Below are 10,988 nucleotides of genomic sequence, written 5' to 3'. Positions count from 1 at the left end.
TGTTACCACTGCACGGTCGGACCGGTGCAGTCCAGGGTATATTGGATGAATGGGTGCCCACACTTCGTGACAGCGAACCAGCCGCCTACCCTCTGGAACGGAGTCATCGGGTCACTCCGACAAACTTTCACGGGTGAAATTCACCCGTGAGTCCGTCTGGAAAACTCCATACCGCTCTGCGCCGCCCGTCCCACAAAGTCAGCATTATTGAAAATATATATTTGGTATAAAAATGTAAAATGCTCTGTATAAATATTGTGTACAATAAATACGTAGCATGTGTCATGGAAATGCTTGCACTCGTTAAATACACCCAGCAACAAACATATGCCTCATGGTAATGCTGATCGCCGCCTGGGGCATCCCTGGATGACCTGCTCTGGCGGAGGGTGTCACTGACACCCGATCAGAGGCGCTATCATATGGACCAGTCCACCAGTCGAGCTCCTGACAGACCAGGAACGGTCTGGGCACCATGGCTCTCACATGAACAACAAACAAACAAACAAAAAACATCACCGTTCAGCTGTGAACACTGGTCACAGCTGATTCTGAGCTACGGGGACAGCCGATTACGCGAGTCCCTAACAGATCGAGACCGCAGACCATTGGCAGTCCACCGTTGGACCAGCATTGGACAACTGGTGGACCACAGACGGGTCGCCATTGTACCCAGGAGCGCGGGGCCAACACACGCACTGAGCATTGGTAGCTGACACTGTTACAGGAGCAACTGCCTGGCCCAGATACTGGACCAAACTACCGAAGGACCCCGCCGGGCCGTTGCGCGACAGTTTCTTTGGCGGCTGCTCGGACAGCGGAGGACCACCATCTGACACACGACGGCTGCTGCTCGAGGAGGTGGCCCTCGTCACGCTGCAGATGCGCTCAGGAGGAGCGCGCTCGCGCCGGGCCGGACTCCGGCGCCAGAGAGCGCGTCTCTTGCCGGAGAGGAGCGAGCCGCGGCGGCGTGGCAGGTCTTCAGGAGCAGCGCCGGTCGGGTCTTGGTCGGGTCGGTGGTGAAGTGCTCCGCGGGCCGGGTTTTCGTGGGGTCCGTGTCCAGCTGGAACATCGGACGAGTCTTGGTCGGATCAGTGGTAAATTGAACCACAGGCCGGGTTTTCGTCGGGTCTGTCTCGAGCTGAAGCACTGGACGGGTCTTGGTCGGGTCTGTAACCAACTGGAGCGCTGGTCTAGTCTTGGTGGGGTCTGTGGTGAGACGAAGCATCGGTCTGGTCTTGGTAGGGTCGGTAGTGAACTGAAGAATCGGCCGGGTCTTCGTTGGGTCGGTGATCAGGTAAATCACTGGCCTGGTTTTCGTAGGGTCGGTAATGCGCTGGAAGGCCGGCCTGGTCTTGGTCGGGTCTGTTGTCAGCTGAAGCACTGGCCTGGTCTTGGTAGGGTCTGTGTTACACAGAAACATGGGCCTGGTCTTGGTTGGGTCGGTGGTCAGCTGCAGCACAGGTCGAGTTTTCGTGGGGTCTGTGTCGAAATAGAGCACAGGCCTCGTTTTGGTGGGGTCAGTGATCAGCTGAAGCACCGGCCTGGTCTTGGTGGGGTCCGTGGTGGTCTGCACCACCGGCCTGGTCTTCGTGGGGTCTGTCTCCAGAGACAGAGCCGGCCGAGTCTTGGTCGGGTCCATACCGAACTGAGACACTTTGCACGTCTTGCTGGTACCCGCCCCCATTGACGGAATCACTGCTGTCACGGCCATCGCTCGCTGCGCGCTGTTCGGTGCCGAGTCTAGGGATGGTTGCTGTCGCTCTGACCTCTCGGCTGTTACTGGTCTTACGGCCCGCGGCGCCGCTTATATAAGGTGTCCCTGCGAGCTCTATCGCTGACGTCAGCACGGCAGGGTTGCAGCTTGTTCCATGAGCACAGCTCGGGCGGGTTTACCCGGCGGCCGGCCACAGGTGGGGGCGCGCGGCGCGAGACAGACACAGACGGGCCGATAGCCGCCGACGGCTGAGTCACGCGCGCGCGCCGCCGCCTGCCCAAAATCCGCCGGCGCCCTCCGCCTCGGACGGCGTCGGCAGTCGGCCGGCCCGCGGCGAGGGCGGTGCGACGCTCCTCTGTACCTGCCGATAGCGGCTCGCCGATGAATGGCGAGGTTTTCCCACAGTAGCCGGATTAATTGGCCGGTGCGCGCGGCCGACACGTGTGCTCGGGGCGGGGGTTCCCGGCGGCGGCGATCGGCGCCCGCGCCCGCCACACGTCCGGTGCCTATCTAGGGCGGCCAGCGCAGGCCGTCCCGGGCCCGGCCGGCCTACTCAGAACGCCACACTGGTCCGGCCGATATCAGTGCTCGTGCTATGAACGGGGGACGGGTGGCGTGTGCCCGCCGGTGTGCGCTGAACTTACGGCATTTTAGCAAACAGGGGCTTGGAGTTGGGATTGATCGTGATGAGCTGAAGTACTATACCAACGTACTAACTACACACTACGAGTGCGACAGGAGATAGATTATGACGCCGTCCAGCCTTCAGTAGCTATCGCTGTGGAATGTGGAATGCTAGCGAGATAAACGATTAAAGCGAAGAAACGCGTTGTTCCCACATCAGTTTACATTGCGTCGAGAGGATCGCGCTACCGAAGTACTCTGTTTTGTTGACATCCGTGTTGATATCGTCCTTCTTGACGTCAATATCAAAGAAATTTCCGGTATCGATCCTATTTGTCCCCGGAAAAATTAAGCTCTTGAGATGTGCTGCCCGCTATGTTGTCATAACACGTAACAGTCTCGTCTCTTGTTTCTGTTGAATCCGTTTGATCAGATGTCCGTGCTTATGTACGTGCGATTATCGGTTGTCTCTCCCTGCAACCGTTCGAGAGCGTGCTTTGAGAAAGCTTTGTAAAACTAGATGCGCTTACGTTTGATTTATCTTCAAAGTAGTTCTGGATAAGTAATTGGCGGTTCTTATGAAACAGTATCGTATCAACTGTCTTCTAACCATCAGCTGTTGTCTACTGTTGATAGCGAACTACTCTCGAGTACTCTGAACTGAAGGGCTGTGAGGAATTCGATGGCCTGGTTGCATTCTGAGTTCGGTTTCCTACCAGCAAGATTGAAACCAAGTTCATGTAACGAGTATCTTGTCGTGCAAGCTGATGTTTGGCGCAGACACGCATAGTTGAATGTAGAGATGTTTCAGCTAATTTATTGCTTCAGTTATTAAATCATGCACTCGTTTAGTTATAATATAACTTTCCATACACATTTCCCAGCAGCGCAACATTTACCTTCACCATTAACTATTTTGTCGTCAATACCATGTTGTCGCAATCCTCTAAAGCGTCATATATACCTAAGCGCAGCAGGCAGTCGCTTCCGTTCGTCACCGTGAACCAAACCCGGAAGCCGTTGACACACGTACGTCGCACACCGCCTGCGGTTACGTGGTGAGATATCATTCCCTGCTTCCTTTTACTATCGACCGTCCTCCCCGTAGCTCGCGTCCACCGTGGCCGATGCCGCCGACGGACGTCCTCTCCTTCCGTCCGTCCGTCGTCCTTTCTGGGACAGGTTCCGCTCCTGGAATAGCGCACGGGGCTGTCGCCGGCTAGACGGTGACGATGGAGGCGTCACCCGGGCACATACCGGTGACGTCACGTCACCTACACTCACCAGTGACGCAATGGGTGCGCTGAAACGCCGCTGGAAAACCAGTTGAGGATGGTGGTGCAAAAACGCGACGTCTTGGACGGCCAGTAACGGCTCGCACCGGGAAATTTTGCGCAACGGTAGCTATTTGTGGAGTTAGTGGAATGGTTGTAACTATTACAGTGATAGGGTGTTAGGTGTTTCCAGCTTAATCATGAGGTGAGATATTACTGTGAGCATGATATAACATGAAAAGGTGACACACCTTACTTAAAGTGATTGTTCTAAACATACCAGCTCCTTGTGTTCTAAACATACCAGCTCGTTGTGTATGTGTATGTTGTGTCTTATGTCTATGTTGGATGTAGGTATACTATGTTTCTTATTCACGTCATTTTCCCAGTTATTGCACACTACATACCTACATAGTGGTAAAAAAATCAGGCGGGGTTATTACTTGATCCTTTAGCACATCAGTTTATTTATTATCTTTCACTTCCTTATTCCACATGCCTCTCTTCTTGTGTGAGCTCGCGATATTTGCTGGCGTTGTTTTCCTGCTTAGGGGCACGAGCAAAGAATTTGCGGTAGTGTCATTAACCCGCGCCCCACTGGGGTCTGCGTATAACACGCCCTACTGGGGGGGGGGGGGGGGGGGGGGGGGCTATTCATAGCCCCCTCCTAACTCCGAAACTACTGGGCCGATCGTCAAAATTCAAACGGCGTCTGATAGCCCCGGAAAAACTGTCGGGCGAAACCTAATTTCATTGACCTCGAGGTCACCGATGACGTCACAGGTCAGGTCAAAGTAAAAATTATTAGCATTTTGGCTTGTTCACGTTTTGGGCTCTGGCCACCGTCTTACAAGTCAGATCAGGCTCATTTTTGGTTCACACACTCGTGAACAGATGCTCTAGATACCCTGAGGGTACCAAACTTGTATTTTGATTTTCAGGTCAAGGTCAGGTCATCACAGGTCACGAAAATATTATATCATGCGTCGGTCACGTGACACATGTTTTATGGTCCATTTAGGCCAAAGATTTCGAATATGATGTCGTCTGTGTCATTCGAGGTCATTTTGAGTCGAATTTAGCTTAGGTCAGGTCACTTTCAGGTCAAAAAAGGTCAAATTTTGAAGTTAAAATTTTTTCAACAGAAAAGGTGTCTATTGGATGCAGTTTGAGCTCAGGAACACGATGGTGCTATTTATATTGGCGTACGATGTCAAATACGTGCTGAAAAATTGATTTGAAAAATTAATAATTGTGAATTTTTTGCAATAATGCGTATAACTTGGCCATTTTTGAAGATATTGAGCTAAAACTTGCTAGAGTTAGTCATAATAACGCGTTCTATCACATATATTCCGGTTTTTTCGAAAAGTTAAAAAATGTTTGAAAAAAATGTAAAAATGTAAATTTTGAATTTTATTATATAAAATTTTCGAAATTTTCAAAATTTCGAAAATCCGAGATAGCAGTTTGATAGCACAGTCTATTCTGAGTCCTCTCATGCAAAGAAATTGGATCTAGCTTAAAAACTGAGCCCTTGGGAGCGATTGCCGTGGTTCAATGTTTTGCGTCGAAATCGGCCGAACATGACGTCACTCTGACGTCATTTCCGGCCGACCTATGGTAGCTACGAAGTTCAAATTTTGACACAAGGTGTCAAATTAATGCAGCCGAAGGTACTGAAAGTTTGGCGTCGATACGTCAAGCGGTTTGTAAGTTATTGCAGAAAAACGGGAGGGGGGCTATAAATAGCCCCCCCCCCAGTGGGGCGCGGGTTAACAACCAACCCACAAGCCCTCCTCTTACAACAGAACTCCGTCTTTTTACGTTGCGCCGCGCCGCTGGCTTATTTTCGAGGAAGTGCGAATACCACCTTCGAGAGAACCGACATTCGGAATCCGTTACGGTTGCAGTATTTACATGGGATCAAACTTACAATCCGACTATTTAGGGTATATTTCTGAGAGTATCCATCAGCAGAGACTTTTGTTTAAAGCTACAGGCAACAAACGGTATATCCGCATATGCCTATGTATTTCACTTGATGTTACCCCGGAACATCAATATGGTTAAGAAAATGGCGGCTATGTGAAACAGGCATGATGTGTAAGTGCGATATGTTTTGCAACATATTAATGCGTTATTTTGCATACCTACATGTAAATATGTTAATGTAATGGTATAGTGATAGAGGAAGGAGGAAAGAAGAGGGAGAGGGAAAAAGAGAGAGAGTGAGAGAGAGAAAGAGAGAGAGAGAGAGTGAGAGAGAGAGAGAGAGAGAGAGAGAGAGAGAGAGAGAGAGAGAGAGAGAGAGAGAGAGAGAGAGAGAGAGAGAGAGAGAGAGAGAGAGAGAGAGAGAAGGACTATACCACCAAGAGGTACTTACCCGCCTGGTCAAGCTTTGGTGTGCCGTGTAAGCATTCGGTTATATCAACATTTGCCTACTGCCAGGGACTATTTCTCACCGTTTGCGTTACAATGAGAAACAGCCCACGGCTCTCTACCAGTCCCTTATTATGTTTGTTCGGAACAATCGGTAACAGCTTCTGCCAATACTCCTGCAATTTTGTACGGGGCGGTGAAAATAAAATTAGAAACATGATGTTATAAAGTTTCGCATCGTGGTCACTCCTATTTATCAACGGGTTCTTGTGTCTGCCTACCTAAGTACTTGGTAGATTATATAAGTACAAAAGTTCCTCCATCATGCTTGACAGGTATGCTGGGATATTGCTTATTTAATTATCGTTTCAAATTTGAGGTATTGTTTTCTCGCTTATTTTAACCGCGTGATACACGTTGAAGCTCTCAGCGTATTCGTGAAAAAAAAACAGCGAAAACGATTAAGCCTCCCCTATCAATATTTACATCGGTTATTTATCCGTTGCGGAACCTTCTGTTTAACTTGTTTATATAAAGAATGCTGAACATTAAAACCATCGATAAGTAGTCAAGTAAAATCTACTAAAAGTTATTTAGGTCCTGATGCTCACATCAAAGCCTATTCCACAGCAAAACAATGTTAGGAACAAACGTAATTTAAAGTCGGTCCTTTCGCCGTTTTGACGCAATAATGTTAAGAATGGAAAACCACTGAGTGGGACGCGTCCCCGCTCCCCGGCAACAGAGTTCATGACCTTGGGGACGATTTAGCTATGCTGATAGCCCATTAGGATATGTTATGCGGTGAATGCCGTCGTACTTTTATTGTAAATTATAATGCCTAATGCTGCAAATTATGCCGGACATTGTCCGTTAGCTTTAATTACCAGATATCGCTATATTGTTGATCATTAAACGTGCCGAAAAATACATGTTAAGGCAGTACTACTGCTGGAAATTCCAGACGATCAGAACAGAGTCTGAAAGTAGCTACATTCAGACAAACCTGAGCGAAAATATGTGCAAATCGGACCAGCTCCGGCCTAGCGGTAAAACCTCTCGTGCGTCATTTGGGTGTTTTGTATCAGGCGCCGCTCTCAGTTGTGACATTAATTAACAGAGATTCTGCGGTTAACCCCACGGTGCTCCTGCTCATGATCGACCTTTAATGGGCCATGACGAGACCTCAACTAACGCAGCAATGGCCGCAAACGGCCGCCACTCACCGCCGAGCACTGCACTAACGGCTTATATCTCGGCGGCCGCCCCGCTGCAACCGACCGGAGCGGGTGGGCACTGGGCAGCCCCCTGCACCTGCTCCAACAAATTGGATAGTGACCTCTCACGCGGAGACGTGTCACGTGGCTCCGATTAACAACACCTGCCGTACGAAGCCGGATCGAGGGATCAGCTGTGATCCCGAGTGGGTACGAGCTGCGCTGTCTGAATATTTGGGGCTCCGTGTCGCAGTGAAAGTGGATTATGTAGGTAGGCACGGAATCTCTTTATAGATGTGACTTCTGATATTCGTTTTCTATTAAATCTATTCTAAGGTCATGTGATCATCGCCACGAATAAATCATGCAGCATGCATCAGGGAAATCAATATTATACACGAACGGCATTCAATTTCATTGTTAGCTAACATGCATTCACATTGTGCAATGCTGCAACATTTTCCGTCACTTTTTCGCTCTGATAGTACACGTCGCTGTTACGCGTCGCTCCCGTGACGTCACCGTTGCAATGTTGCAGACGAGGACCTACCTCACTGTCTCCTGCAGCGCATCAGTGCCGTCGGTGACAGCGAGCGCATGCTAATGTAGGCCTCGTGCAACCTGATAGTGGCCATAAATGTCGGCATCCGTCCGGTCGGCGCGGCGGCTGGCGGGCGGGGTGTGAACTGCCAAGTGGAGGGCTGAGTGTAGGGAGACGGATGGATGCACATTGCACACGAGGAGAGAGAGAGAGAGAGAGAGAGAGAGAGAGAGAGAGAGAGAGAGAGAGAGAGAGAGAGAGAGAGAGAGAGAAGAGAGAGAGAGAGAGAGTGAGAGAGAGAGAGGGGAGGGAGAAAAAATTAGAGAGGAGAGAGCGGGAGACTCACTGACGCCATTTCGTCCGGTTTCGTCACGGACATGTCTCGCCGCCTCCGTCTCGCCACGCCATGAACTGTGTGGCTGTTGAACACGGTTGACAGAGCGGTCCGTGACGGTCTCTGTGGCCACAAGGGTTCACAGAGGATGGATCGGACAGCAGCCAACAACACAGACGTGCATTGCTCAACGAACTTCCCGCGCTGAAACATCGGGGGGGGGGGGCATGTGAGCGCTGCCGGTGGCTCTGGGCTGATGAAGCGATTTCATTCCATCGAAGGTTGTCGGGCGAGGTGTGGTATTCCATGCATTGCGCGTATTCCGGTGATGACGCATCATCCGCTGCCGTACGCGCCGGCTAGCCACGTGGCAGGTATTCCCACGCGAGAGGCCCACGGCGGGCGATGCAGACACGCCCTCCCCCGCCGCCCGCCGCCCGCCGGCTACCGCCGGTGACGGCTGAGTGATTCATGGCGTGCGTACCTCTCGAGCTCATGGAGGCCACTCATTACACTGAAACCTGAGACCGGTCGGCACGGTATGAGCCGTCTTCTGCGCAGGCAGAATGATGCAGAGGCGCCGGACGAGAGTCACTGGACTCTACCGGATGACTCCGCGGCGCGACTCTCCGGCGCTGGCGCCTTCCGAAGAGAGATGAGTGTTCTGGACCGACCAGCAGGCGACGCCGAGCTGGCGAACGTGACGCAAGTGACCCCGTTACCTCAGAGTGACGGTGCTGTGACGCGCTGCTGGACTCTGGACCAGGATAGGACACGGCGCGACGGACATCCGGACGACACTGCACAGGTCGGACAGCCCGTGTGACGTACTGAGGGGCACGGGGACAGCGAAGGTGTTTATGATGAAATGTTGATGTTTGTGAGCAGGTGATTGCAAAGATGGTTGATGAAAGATTGTTGGTACTTGTAACATGCGCGAGGGACTACTGAGGCTTATTTAGCAGTCTCAATGCCGTGATAGTGTGAAGTGAAGCGGAACCAATTGCAATGATTTGAAGCACTCGTTTAACGTTTGCACTTCAAAGCGCTCGACTTCGTTGGGTTATGTTTCATGCAGCGTCGCAGTCTCCAGTGGATTGCGTTTCGGTGTATTAGCCGTATATAATCAGTCTTTATTTTCATCGTCAAACACCACAAGTTGAATTGTCTGCAGCTGACGCCGACGAAATTGTCTGAATGGCTGGAGCGGGTGCGTCTATATTGGAAATAGTTAAACCATTTACAGTTTCCGCTGTCTGTTTCTGCCGTCCCCGGTGACCTTCTAACCGGCCGGACGGACGGCTGTCGCCGCCGGCGGCGCGCCGCGCCACTGTCGGCATCGGCGCGCCAAATGTCGCCGCGCAACTGGCGCCGGCCGATCGGCGCCATTTCCGGCCCGTCTGAGAACACCGTGCGGCGACAGCCATTCCGTCTGGCCACCGGCGGCCATTCGGTGTCGTTGAAAAGCGGCGCCGTGTCGCGGAACGGTCTCCAGGGTGGTCGCGTCGCCGGCGGGCGCGGCGGCGCGGTCACAGCCGGCTCCGCCAGCGCCGCCCTCTAATTACCGACCGCGCCTCCTCGCATGACAAACCGACGCCAAAACGGCATAAAAATTTACGATTTTGTTCATATTACTATGGAATATTGAGTTGGGAGTTTTGCGCAGTCGTGTTTGGCCGTCTGGGTGGCGGTGGCCTTTGTTGTGAAAGAGAGGAGGCGGGGGGGGGGGAGGGGTGCTGATTGCCTGACGAGAAGTGTTAGGAGGTCTGCAAGTCGCTGATGGGAGAACTTGTCTCAAAGGCGAGTATATCGCTCTTGGGGCTCTCCCAGCCAAAAAGTTGGCCTTGTAGTTGGCTTTTGGTAATTATCCTTTCCATTGCAATATTAGGTACCAATGCATTGGTACCTAATAAATGGGATGCATGCAAAATAAGAATCACACAGAATGCCGGTTGACATGGCAACTCAACAATGCAGTTTTGATTTGCCATAATCATACAGAAACAAAACATCCAGTCATTCTCTTGAGTCTGTGTAGTGCATAAGCACTCTGCGTAAGTGCACGGCGGGTGTTCGGTAGCTGTCGGCTCCTGACTAGCACAAGTAATGGTGACCGCAGTCCCTCCCACAGCTCACCGCAGCGCACCCCGTACATCTACTGCGGCAATCAGTTCGGGGTTTTCCTCGGCTTCCTGCGCCGCTCAACAAAACAAAGAGAGCCCGCCCCGATCAGGGACATGCAAATAGGTCATTTTCTCCACACAGAGAGCCGACAGGAGCTATTTGACGATTGGGTCATTGGCTGTGGCGGGGATACTGTGGGACTTAACTCTGTCGGACCCATGGATAGTTGTGAAGTGATTGGTCATGGTCCTGCCTGGCTGTTCTCGTAGTTCAGCCGTCATTGCGAAGTTGCTTCGAAGACAAAAAAAAAAAAAAAAAAAATGCAGAAGAAGCAATAAGAAAGCGAAACGTAAATGCATGGTTGAACACCCCCGACTCGACATACTGAACATGTGGAATGTTGTGTGTTTGCTTAGCTGTAAATATCTTCTGATGCAATTCATATTTTTTTACACTATATTGACAATCGCCGGCACTCCACAATCACAGTAGTGGCTGTTCCGTGTCGTAAGTCACGAAGTAAAAACAATGCGATACGTAGGTAGATGGGCATAAGAGAAACATACGCTCACGTCATTCACCACTTTCGCACATTTTAGATCCTACTCCTGTCCCCCCGCGGAGTCCCTATTGCACTGCGACTTAATGTAACGCTGGAAGCGAGCCGGGTCAAGCTCGATGACAGCCGGTGGAAGTTTGTTTACAAGAGATGTTGCGCGAAAATGATTTTAACACTGAACAATGATTTTTTATTTTCATTGTATATTTGTTACAA

The 10,988-nt window shown here is 51.0% G+C and overlaps 1 protein-coding gene across 1 annotated transcript; it reads right to left on the bottom strand.

Annotated features, from left to right (window-relative positions):
• Positions 1-871: 871 nt before the first annotated feature.
• LOC122388489 (extensin-like) lies at positions 872-1,687 on the bottom strand. Its single transcript, XM_043379636.1, has one exon. It carries the CDS (start codon positions 1,685-1,687, stop codon positions 872-874), a length of 816 nt encoding a protein of 271 aa, XP_043235571.1.
• Positions 1,688-10,988: the final 9,301 nt, after the last annotated feature.

Source organism: Amphibalanus amphitrite, unplaced genomic scaffold (assembly GCF_019059575.1).
Source record: "Amphibalanus amphitrite isolate SeventyFive unplaced genomic scaffold, NRLGWU_Aamphi_draft 000325F_arrow, whole genome shotgun sequence".
Taxonomy (NCBI): domain Eukaryota; kingdom Metazoa; phylum Arthropoda; class Thecostraca; order Balanomorpha; family Balanidae; genus Amphibalanus; species Amphibalanus amphitrite.
Note: the sequence above shows the minus strand (reverse complement) of the source record. Positions and strands in the feature narration are given on the sequence as shown.

What these genes read in the sequence shown, in the direction of transcription:
- LOC122388489 (XM_043379636.1), bottom strand. Translation starts at nt 1,687, where the DNA reads ATGGGGGCGGGTACCAGCAAGACGTGCAAAGTGTCTCAGTTCGGTATG.